The sequence below is a fragment of the Armigeres subalbatus genome, chromosome 1, assembly GCF_024139115.2.
Source record: "Armigeres subalbatus isolate Guangzhou_Male chromosome 1, GZ_Asu_2, whole genome shotgun sequence".
Taxonomy (NCBI): Eukaryota; Metazoa; Arthropoda; class Insecta; order Diptera; family Culicidae; genus Armigeres; species Armigeres subalbatus.
The window spans coordinates 59,621,219-59,633,769 of NC_085139.1; the positions used below are offsets into that span (position 1 = coordinate 59,621,219).

Here is a 12,551-nt window from a genome sequence, read left to right on the forward strand (position 1 = left end):
CAAGAGGCTCAGAAGCCTCCTTTCAAGAGGCTCAGAGCCTCCTTTCAAGAGCTCAGGAAGCCTCCTTTCAAGAGCTCAGAAGCCTCCTTTCAAGAGGCTCAGAAGCCTCCTTTCAAGAGGCTCAGAAGCCTCCTTTCAAGAGGCTCAGAAGCCTCCTTTCAAGAGGCTCAGGCCTCCTTTCAAGAGGCTCAGGCCTCCTTTCAAGAGGCTCAGAAGCCTCCTTTCAAGAGGCTCAGAAGCCTCCTTTCAAGAGGCTCAGAAGCCTCCTTTCAAGAGGCTCAGAAGCCTCCTTTCAAGAGGCTCAGAAGCCTCCTTTCAAGAGGCTCAGAAGCCTCCTTTCAAGAGGCTCAGAAGCCTCCTTTCAAGAGGCTCAGAAGCCTCCTTTCAAGAGGCTCAAGCCTCCTTTCAAGAGGCTCAGAAGCCTCCTTTCAAGAGGCTCCAGGCCTCCTTTCAAGAGGCTCAGAAGCCTCCTTTCAAGAGGCTCAGAAGCCTCCTTTCAAGAGGCTCAAGCCTCCTTTCAAGAGGCTCAGAAGCCTCCTTTCAAGAGGCTCAGAAGCCTCCTTTCAAGAGGCCTCAGGAAGCCTCCTTTCAAGAGGCTCAGAAGCCTCCTTTCAAGAGCGCAGCCTCCTTTCAAGAGGCTCGGAAGCCTCCTTTCAAGAGGCTCGGAAGCCTCCTTTCAAGAGGCTCGGAAGCCTCCTTTCAAGAGGCTCAGAAGCCTCCTTTCAAGAGGCTCGGAAGCCTCCTTTCAAGAGGCTCGGAAGCCTCCTTTCAAGAGGCTCGGAAGTCTTTTTCAAGAGGCTTGAAAGCCTTCTTTCAAGAGGCTCGGAAGCCTCTTTTCAAGAGGTTCGGAATATTCCTTTCAAGAGGCTCGAAAACCACCTTTCAAGAGGCTCGAAAACCTCAATCCAAGAGGCTCGGAAGCCTACTTTCAAAACGCTCGGAAGCCTCCCTTGATGGGGTAGTAGCCTTCTTTCGAGAAGCTCGGATCCCTCTCTTCAAGGGGCTCGGAATTCTTTTTTCAAGAGGCTTGGAAGCATACCTACAAGCAGCTCAGAGACTTCTTTTCAAGAGGCCTGGACGCCTCCTTTTAAGTGCTCGAAAGCCGCCTTTCAAGAGACTCGGAAGCCTATCTTCAAGAGGCTTGGAAAGTTCTCTCGGAAGAGGCACGTAATCCTACTTCCAAAAGGCTCGGAAGCTTCCTTTCAATATGCTTGGAAGCCTTCAATAGTCAAAACAGTCCTTACAGTCCGTCCCTCGATGTAAGAACTAAATTTTAATTGGGAAGATTATAAAAATGAAAATTTCAGAAAAGTTTATGGAGAGCCATATATTCCGTTAGTTTTCAGGTCTATTTTTTATATATTTGAAGCATAACGATTAATTTTATTTACAGCAAAAAATCATAGGGGGTACCTCAATTAATGCAAAAGTTCGAAGGGGTACCTCTCAAGAAAAAGGTTGAGAACCGCTGACGTAGATGATATTTTGCTGTTTGCTTGCGGCAAGCATCTGAAATTAGATCGAATAAAAATCCAGGCTGCGGACAACAGCGTTGCCAAACAGGAAAAGAAAGACAGCTACGAAATGTGCGCCGAAAACATCTAATTCCCGATTTCATCTGTTTTTGTACAATTTCCTAAAATAATGTCTTCATTTCGAAGAATCCTCAAAATGCATGATGGTCAGAAACACCACAACGATCTTTGACACATCCTGCATGAATTGTGCGAGTCTTAAGATTGTCTCAAGAATGTGCCTACCCGCCTCACTGCACAAGTTTTGACAACAAATTCTTACTTACCGGCACTGACTGTGAGCGCTTCGACGAACTGTTCTTTCCATGATGAGGTTCCGATCAGGATGGAAGCATTTGCTCGTTGGACTAGCTTATCTACGGTATTCTGGAATGAAAGAGACAAATATTTCGAAATATTAGAACAAGAACATAGCTGGTTTTATACTTTAGAACGAGAAATCAAGATCAATTTCCGTCAATTTCAATCAGAATTATTCATACAATAATGTTTTCATACAGCAGCTTCCTGATCAATCTTTTAACGCTTGGATAATGCATTTGTCCTCAATTCAAACCATTCAAAACACAAGAAATACCCAGAGGCAAAGTTCAAGGTTGGTGAATCATGCAGAGCCGTCGATTGGTCGCGACTAGTAGCCACCAAATGCGATAGTAATTGAAAGCTAAAGCCTTGTCCATATCTATCGTCGCGCCTTTTGACGATATTACTTATGTACGTTTGATAAGCTACCGTAGATACCGTACAGTCGTGCAAATAACGCGACTCTATCGTGGACACCGGGGTCAGTTTAGCGAAAATGATTTCGGGTACAGTGTTGGTTCTGTTGGTGCTCGCAGTAGTGGTACTTCTGGGGCTGTATCTCCGCCGTGTTTTACAATCCCGGCGTGTCTATTGGATTCGCCGAAGAATCCCATTCATCGCTTGGCCGCATTTGCTGTTCGGAAACGTCCGTGGTCTCTGGAGCGACGAGCATACGTCAACGGTTGGACAAAAGCTGTACAACGATCTGAAGGGTCGCCGACTGGCAGCTGGTGGGTTTAATTTGTTGGCTTTACCAGCGATTTTAGTAGTGGATCCGGATTTGGCCGAGGAGGTTTTGGTGAAGAATGCCGGCCGGTTTCCGAGTAGGGGACTGCACGTTGATACTGAAGTGGATCCACTCAGTGGAACATTGTTCGCGCTGAGTGGGAAAAGATGGCAAGACAAGCGAGACCTATTGGCGCCGATGTACGGTGATGGCACGATAAGACAAATGTTCGGAACAATTGCAAGCGTTGCCGATGAGTTACGTTTGGAAATACGAAAAAGTCTTGGTAGCAAGGAGGAAGACGTTCAGGAATGGACGTCTCGGTATGTCTCGGATGTTATGGGAACAAACGTGTTTGGGATACGTAGCCGAACCATCCAGGAGCCTAATACAGAGTTCCGGATAAACGGAATGCTGGCAACCGAGTTCAGCTGGAAAACATTATTCAGACATTGGATTGGTTTTACAATGCCTAAGTTTGCTAAGAGAATAGGTCTTCGGATTACGCATGCAACAGTGGAAAAGTTCTATGCTGGTTTGTGTCGAGCCACAACACTGCATCGGGAGAGCTACGGCATTCAGAAAAATGATCTACTTCAGTTGTTCGTGCGGTTTTACGTGGACCGGCAGCTAACATTGGAGGATTTGACTATCGAATGTTATAGCTTTGTCAAATACGGAACGGAGCAGTGCACATCTTTGATGACTTTTTGTTTGTATGAGCTGTCCAGGAATGTTGTTATTCAGAAGCGTTTGCGTGAGGAGATCAGCCATTCACTTGAGGATACGGACGGTCAATTGACGTACGGAGTCATTAAGTCTATGTCTTATCTGGACCAAGTGATAAGCGGTAAGTTTCGACTGGGATATCTCGTAGTTCAAAACCATTTTGAAGATTAACTCCCTTCATAAAGAAACCTTGCGGAAATACCCACCAGTGGATTTTATCTATCGGCGTTCCAATGTTTCGCGCGACAACATCCCGAAGGACACGCTGTTCATCATTCCTGTCTACGCTTTCCATCACGATCCGGACCACTTTCCGGATCCGGAGAAGTTCGACCCGGACCGATTCGCCACCAGCGGCAGTGCGAATGCGAGACATCCCTACTGTTATTTACCATTCGGAGCCGGTCCCCGCCGCTGTTTGGGTGCAGACTTTTCTCTGCTGGTGGTAAAGATTGGACTAGTGACATTGTTGCGCAGTTTTCGGTTCGTTTGGCCCGGTGACGCACGGGAAAAGGTAAAATTCAAGCCGAATGCCCTGGTGCTGAGTCCAGTCGAGGGTAGTGTGCGGTTGAGGGTAGAAAGTATTTGAAGGGAGATTAGTGCCCGCTGATAAGAATTGAGGCGATATCGGACAAATAAAAGGCTTTGCAGGCTGCGGAAGATAACGGTAATGTGTTTGTTTTGATTATCATCGCAAGTACTTGATGAGATAAGCGAAACCCAATTTTGGTCAAATAAAAGTCATTTTATGTAAATATTGCTGGTCACGAAAAAAAACGAGAGAAATCCTCAACGACAAACTTTGCAGTACCTTAAAATGGACAGCTTAATGACCGACATGTTTACTGTTCGTGTTTTACAGACAACCTTCTCAACTAATCTTGACCTTATACCGCAATATACTACCGTAGTCTTTATCAATAATTCCGAATATTTCGAAATCATCCACTGTAAAAAAACGACGGCATAAAAAAATTATTTAAAAATCAACTGAACAAAATCGAGCTTAAGCTAGGTTTAGGGTCCTCGTGTAGTTTAAGGCTAGGTTACACATCGGGAGCTTGTCTACAAATTTAGCTCCCATATGTGTGGACGGGATTTATTACGATATTATGGCCCGATTTAAAATACAATCCGGCGAAAATCCCTCAGAGTCCGAGCTGTAAATCAGACTATAAATTGGCCAGGATTTTTTTTCTTTTCGCTACGAAATTGCATAAGTCCCGCATTTTTTGGGAGCACATGGGAACAAAATAAATGGACAAGATTCCCAAGATGGGATACTACTGCGTTATTTAAATCAATTTCTATAAAAAAAAACTAATAATTAATTAGATTTGACATTTATTCCCATGCGCCAATGATTCACTTTAAACGGAAAATGAAATTTAAGCCCAAAAAATTTGATATTTCCACAGCTCTTGAATTTTATCGCAAGGTTTTTTGACGTGTCCCCCGAAAATTGGAAAGGATGGAGGAGATGGAAAGGATGGAGGAGAAAAGCTTCCATGGAGTGTCCCCAGTATTAGTAGAAAAAACAATCCAGAGCCACTGTGGGACAATAATTGCGGCAAAAAAAAAAACGAGAGAAGGAAAAATATTTGTAACAGTGCGGAATGAAAGTCAAGCCAAAAACCTGGCTAAAATTGAAAAACTAGTGGACGGAATTACGGTGAAAATTTATGAACATAAATCATTGAGCTCCTGCAAAGTGGTAGTGTTCTGCCGTGATGTGGAAAACGATACGGACGACGCAATTCGGGCCAATTTATCAGATCAAGGCGTGATAAATGTAAAGCAAATTACGAAGGGCGCGGAGGACAATAAAATTCCTACCGGCATTTTCGTGATAACCGTGAAAGGAACCAGGCCACCCGAAGAATTCAAATTGGGTTACCTTCTCTTGCAGACAAGACCATGGTACCCTAACCCGCTAAGGTGTTTCAAGTGTCTCAAGTTTGGACATACTAGCACTAGCTGCCCGGTCAAGGATAAAAAGTGCAGTAGGTGCAGTGAAGTCTACCATGAAGAATGTGGCAACGTAGCAAAATGTATTAATTGTGGTGGTGGGCATGGTGCATTTTCCAAAGAGTGCCCTGCCCAGTTCTGCAAAAAGAAAAATCTATTACGAAAGTGAAAGTGGACAGAAACATTTCGTTTTGGGAAGCCAGAAACATCGGTGAATCAGAGAGCAAAACAACTTACTCAGATACAGTGATATCATCAGTTGAAGAAGATTTTAAAAATCTTACTAACGATAAAAGAGCCTATGTAGCTAAAATCAACGAGCTAAATGAAGAGAAGAAAATGTATGCTGACACTTTGAAAGCTAAAATGGAAGTACAATTCGAGACAAAGCTCATGCAATACAAAGAAGAATTGATCAAATGTTGCCAGGAAAATGATAAAAAAGTGACGGAAATGCAAACAAAAATTGAGGAAATGCAGGAGACGTTAGACTCAGTTCACAAAGCATACAAGGAAGAAAAATTGCAGAAAAAGAGGCGGAAAAACTCAAAGAAGATTGCAACAAGCTTGAAAACCTATTGAAATCATACCAACAAAAAAACAGCCCTCAAACACCCAAGGAGTCTGGATAACACCTTGCTCTCACCTCCTAGGAAGAAAAAAGGAAACACTTCAATGCAACCATGTGAAGAGATGGTGTATGTTGAATCGGATTCAGAACAATCCATAGGATCTACCCACCACGACGATAATATGTTGTAAGAATATTTAACAGCTTAAACGAGACCACAACACCATACCCAAGATAAACAAGAACCGACTTAAAATTATTAATGGCCACCATCAACCCATTGGTAGTATGTCTACAGGAAGCAATGTGCCAAAAAGAATAGCAAGCTAACATCAGTAAGTATAAAATATACCACCGTCAAAGACCTGGTGGAGCCAGATCAGCTGGTGGAGTGATAATGGCAGTAAAAGAGGACATAGACAGCACGAGTGTTGACCTATATACAAATTTGGAAACAGTAGCCGTAAAAGTATTGCACCAATAAATGCTAACATACTAAACGTATACCTCCCTCCCGGAACCCAAATCCAAAAGGATGATATTTCTGAATTACTCGTTCGAATTCCTAAGCCTATGATAGTTATGGGTGATTTTAATGCACATCACCCACTATGGGGTTCTGACGAAATCAGTTGCCGAGGAAAAATCATAGAGTCAATCGTTGACGAAGAAAACCTTGTAGTGCTCAACAATGGTGAAAACACATATGTGAATAGTGCTACAGGAATTGGATCCTGCATCGATATACACCCGATTCTGTTTTTACACGGATTTTTTTTACACGGCCGTGTAAAAAAAATCCCATACAAAATTTTTGCAAAGTTGCTCCATATTGCATGATTCGTCGAGAAATCATAAAACTTTTTTTACACGGATTTTCAAATTTTGAACTGAAAACTTTTTTTACACGGAACGCATCCCCCGTGTAAAAAAAGAATCGGGTGTATGTTGTTTGTTCAGATGTACTAGCTGCTCTGGAACTTACCGTCTCAGATGACTCCTACGGAAGTGACCACATACCCCTAATTATATTGATGCCGCACATACTACAGGAAACACAACGTCTCCCTAAGTGGAAAATTGATAGAGCAGATTGGGGAAAATACCAAAATACGATTGAAATCACCTACATAGATAACGTTGTTGACCAAGTCAAAGAAATAACAAGGCAGATCAACAGAGCTGCTGAACAATCAATCCCAAAAACAAAAGGAACCATCACAGGTAAACAGGTGCCATGGTGGAATAAAGAAGTTGCAGCAGCCATTAAAGCAAGAAGAAAGGTTCTTAGAAGCTTGCAAAGAAACAAAAAGGGAACTTTACATCCACAACATACCCAAGAATTCCGAGATGCAAATATCAAAGCACAAGAGACCATCGTAAAGGCCAAGAAGAAATCTTGGGAAGACTTTGCCCAACACTTCAACGTCCACACGCCTGCCCAGGAGATGTGGAAAAACCTCAGCAAAATTCAAGGAAAATTTAAAAGCCTACGTATCCGAAAATCGAATTCAATAATGAAAAAACAACTAACAGCAAAGGAATCGTTGATAGTCTAGCTGCACACTTCGGACAAATATCCAGTGATAGAGAATACTCTCCAGCATTTCTGGCATATAAAAATTACATCTAACAATCCCCGATACTTATAAACCAGGAAGAAGAAGCCGGATATAATTCAGTATTTTTCCGAAACGAGCTTGAAGAAGCAATGGAAGGACTTAAAGGATCTCTCCACTGCCAATAGAGTACAAACATCTGCTCCTTAACACATATAACCGATTGTGGGAAGGCTCCGTTATACCCAGAAAGCTGAGCCAAAGCCTATATCCAAGGGAAAAGGAGAAAGAAGTTGTTCAGAAACAGACCAATCTACCTAAATAGTTGCCTTGGAAAGATCCTCGAGAGAATGGTGAACAACTGTCTAATGCACCTAATTGAAGAACGTAGGCTACTCAACGACCACCAATTTGCATTCCGTGAAGGGAAATTTACATCGGACTACCTAGCACACTTTGACACCGCAGTTAGAGAAGCTCTGCACAAAAAGATCTTTACACAAGCAATCTTTCTCGATATTAGAAAGGCTTACGACACCACTTGGCGTAGGATGGTACTAAACAGAATCTGTAAGTGGAAAATAGGCTCAAAATAATTTTCTTAACAAAATGGCATCCAAGTGGAACGAGAGTAGTACTTTTATAGATTTGAAGAGGAGGATCGCAGGTATTCTTAAGGACGTGGCCTTCCTTAAGAAGTGTCAAAAGTAGAGGCTGACTCCTGTCAGCCATAGAATTAAGATGGGAGCTCACATCCACAATACAACAATGGTACAATTTTCAATAAGTCCGTCCAGCTATTTGGTTTCGCCGACGACATAGATATTATGGCACGTAACTTTGAGAAGATGGAGGAAGCCTACATCAGACTGAAGAGGGAAGCTAAGCGGATCGGACTAGTCATCAACACGTCGAAGACGAAGTACATGATAGGAAGAGGTTCAAGAGAAGACAATGTGAGCCACCCACCGCGAGTTTGCATCGGTGGTGACGAAATCGAGGTGGTAGAAGAATTTGTGTACTTGGGCTCACTGGTGACTGCCGAAAATGATACCAGCAGAGAAATTCGGAGACGCATAGTGGCTGGAAATCGTACGTACTTTGGACTCCGCAAGACGCTCCGATCGAATAGAGTTCGCCGCCGTACCAAACTGACTATCTACAAAACGCTTATAAGACCGGTAGTTCTCTACGGACACGAGACCTGGACGATGCTCGTGGAGGACCAACGCGCACTTGGAGTTTTCGAAAGGAAAGTGCTGCGTACCATCTATGGTGGGGTGCAGATGGCGGACGGTACGTGGAGGAGGCAAATGAACCACGAATTGCATCAGCTGTTGGGAGAACTATCCATCGTTCACACCGCGAAAATCGGACGACTGCGATGGGCCGGGCACGTAGCCAGAATGTCGGACAGTAACCCGGTGAAAATGGTTCTCGACAACGATCCGACGGGCACAAGAAGGCGAGGTGCGCAGCGGGCAAGGTGGATCGATCAGGTGGAAGATGACTTGCGGACCCTCCGTAGACTGCGTGGTTGGCGACGTGTAGCCATGGACCGAGCCGAATGGAGAAGACTCTTATATACCGCACAGGCCACTTCGGCCTTAGTCTGATTAAATAAATAAATAATCACATCCCGAAATCTATCTGTAAGAGGGCGGAATCGGCTTTGTTGAAGTTGTCAATCAAGGGACACTATGCCAAGCTAGAGAGGTTGAACTTGGAATCCTACAACCTGCACCTCAAGCTGGCAAAAGAGAACCAAGACTCTTTCGACATATTCCTAAAGAAGGTACAGCGGGCCGAAGAGTGTGACGCGGACTGCACAAGAAGAAATTGACCATTCTACGAGGAAAATCAGCAACGGAAGGTAGAACGACTAACCCCACAGTACAATAATCGAAGGATTCGTTGTTAACCGTTCGACACAGCAGTTCACGGAGGAACAATTGGCACACCTCAATAAGGGGTTAGGGTATGCGACAACCCAGAAAGCGGACCTAGAGCAGATAATCGTGGATACCGAGACAGCGATTTCACGAAATGTTGATCAACGGGACCAGAATAGTGTGAGACGACGAAGACGAGAGGAGGATTTTAAAGGAGTTGAAGGAGAAACCAGTTTACTACATGAAGGCGGACATAGGAAACGCAGTGGTGATAATGGACTAAGAGGACTACGATGAACAGATGACGACAAAAATCAACGGAGGACCATACAGGCATTTGAGAGTGGACCCACTACCCGGACTAATGCGACTTACGGATAAAACGATAAAGGAATGCAAGACGATCATCGGAGAAGCCCGGGTTAAAATGCCGAACCCTGTGTTACCAAGGATCAAAGGACTACCAAAGATACATAAGCCAGGTACAGAGATGCGAGAAATAGTTGAACCGTTTGTTTGAGAAACTGCATATGTAACATTTTTGGCCAAAATGAGATTTTTATATATTCTGAATCCTCATACAAAAATACGTATTCTGGCAAAAAATACGAAAAAAAAATTTTTGTTCAGGAATGTATGAATTTTTTTTCGTTTGTTTGAGAAACTACATATGTCCACGTACTTTGAAGAGCAATTGTGGAGTACTGCTTACATTTTTTGCACTGAAAGTGCCCCAGGGTGTTGAGTTTTGCCAAAAACTATTGATCTGTATCGAAGAAATTGAAAGATTCGGTGCAAATTTGTTCAAAATTAGTTTTTTGTTGTTTTCTCGAAATAGTGTAAAATGGACTTATGCAGTTTCTCAAACAAATGATTCAGTTTCATCAGTGGGATCCCCTATACAAAACTTGGCCAAGTGGTTAGTCAAGGAGTTCCAGAATATGCCGAAGCCGTTCCCCAGCAGATCAGTTGTAAACACCCAGGAGTTCACCAAGAGGATATTGGAATCAGGAAACATCGGAGAAGAGGACATCATGCTATCACTCGACGTAGCGGCATTGTTCCCAAGCGTTCCAGTGAAGGATGCTCTGAACCTTTTGGAGGATTGGTTACTAGAACAACGGACGGATACAGCATGGCGAGGAAAAGTGAAGATGTATCTCATCCTTGCAAGATTATGCATGAATGAGAACTACTTTACATTCCGTGGAAGCTTCTACAAACAAACGAAGGGTGCACCTATGGGAAATCCGCTATCACCGTTTTTATGCGAATGGCGAATTTGGAGGACAACCTAGAGAAACAAGGAGTACTACCCGAGAAATGATGGAGATACGTGGACGACATTTTCAACATTATCAACCGGAAAGATCTTCCCAGGATTTTGGAAGCGATAAACAACGTGCATAAAGACATCAAATTCACCCACGAGGAGGAAAAGGAAGGTAAATTACCTTTCTTGGATCTACTGGTTATCAAGGGAACAAATGCAAAATTAGACTTCGAAATCTACAGGAAGCCCACCAACACCATGAGAGTCATCCCATACACATCAAATCATTCGTATCAGCATAAAATGGCAGCTTTTCATCACATGATCCACAGGATGCAGATGATCCCCCTGAGCGAAGAAGGAAAAACGAAGGAGCTACAACACATCATGGAAACAGTGAAGATCAATGGATACAAGGAAATAACAATACAAGCAATCATCAACAAGAAGCAGAGGAACCTACGGAAAAACGAACAACACTGGCACCGATCGATGAGCCGCTGAAGAGGGTGTCGCCTATGATCAACACATCACCCACCAGCTACGCCATCGACTGAGGAAATTCGGCTTCGATTTAGTATTCTCCAGCAGAAGCAATCAACTGAAGACACTGTTGTTAGTGTCAATGCTAGCAAATGCTCGGTCATTACCTACACCAGAAGAGCTCGGCCGATATCATTTACCTACAGTTTAGGTCATGCAATCCTGCAACGAGTAGATAGTGTTCGAGATTTGGGCGTAACAATGGATCAGTCACTGACATTTAACGAACACATAAACCTTGCTTAACTTTTCAAAAGGACCTAAGTAACATTTTTTTCATGAATTAATTTGAATAGCGCAATCAACAGAAAAACATGAAAGCTTTCGATTTCAGTACTCAAATTAATTCATGAAAAAAATGTTACTTAGGTCCTTTTGAAAAGTTAAGCGAGAAACATACTCATTAAGGACACATTGCAACTTTTTGCTCTCACCCGACGGTTTGGACGTGAGCTTACTGATCCACATGCAATTCTCACAAATTATGTTAGCCTCGTTAGGACTAAACTGGATTTTGCGAGTGTGGTGTGGTGGCCACAATATGAAGTTTCAACGGTTGGAGGCAGTACAGAGAAAGTTTTTAAGATTTGCTGTGAGAAACCTTGGATGGAGAGAAGAGTTACCGGTGTATGAGAATCTCTGCTCGTTCTTTGACCTCGACACCATCAGTAGCAGACACAAGATTGCTGCCATCGTCTTTTTCTGTAACATCTTGAGAGGGCGAATCAGTAGCCCATATCTCTATAACTGGCTCAACTTCAACACTAGCCCGGTTACTGTTCGTCGTCGGAGGGTCTTCGATCCTCCATTTAGATCAAGGAACTACACGCAGCACGAGCCTACCAGCAGGTTCATGACTGAATTTAACAGACTACAAGATGTAATTTCTACAAACATGACAACAGAAGTAATTCGTGATAGATTAGGATTATTTTTAAGAGCACAATTGTATATGTGACAATAATTATGTGTATAATGTATAAGTAGGGTAACGGGCTTACAGCCTATAGTTCAATATATCAAATCAAACACCTCACCTACAAAACACACATCGAGGAAACAAGAGCAGTATGCTCCCAGAGAGTCCAGTTTCTAAGATCCATCGCACCTAGATCATGGGGCGGAGACCGCCAATCCCTGATAAAAATCTATAAAGCAACCGTATCTTCCCTAATAGCCTATTCAGATTGGGCTATTTATGACTTTGTTAAGTGAGAGGGTATCCAATTATTACAAGGTGTTCAGACCGCAGCAAGATAATATATCTTGACGTTTCCATGTTTCCTCATTTGGACGCTAATACAGGGTTGAATTCAAGGAGAGTTTTAAAATTTAATTTTCGAAATCAAGCATTTGTGTGGCCACAATCGAACATTTTTTTCTGAACAAAGTTTCTACGAAAAAAAATATAAAAAAAATATGAAAAGGGATTTTTGAAGAATATTTGAAGC

The 12,551-nt window shown here is 42.9% G+C and overlaps 2 protein-coding genes and 1 pseudogene across 2 annotated transcripts in view; 2 read left to right on the forward strand and 1 right to left on the reverse strand.

The window, feature by feature from the left end:
• Positions 1-12,551, reverse strand: part of LOC134206195 (sodium/calcium exchanger 3-like) — a 593,875-nt gene that overhangs the window by 68,831 nt on the left and 512,493 nt on the right. The window contains 1 exon segment of the mRNA XM_062681884.1: positions 1,802-1,901. Within this exon segment, the coding sequence (XP_062537868.1) occupies positions 1,802-1,901 (100 nt within the window).
• LOC134201878 (probable cytochrome P450 6a13) lies at positions 2,335-3,883 on the forward strand. The gene is made up of 2 exons (XM_062677316.1): positions 2,335-3,415; positions 3,480-3,883. The coding sequence occupies exons 1-2, from the start codon at positions 2,335-2,337 to the stop codon at positions 3,881-3,883; spliced, it is 1,485 nt and encodes a 494-aa protein (XP_062533300.1).
• On the forward strand, positions 4,766-6,024 carry LOC134215526 (uncharacterized; annotated as a pseudogene).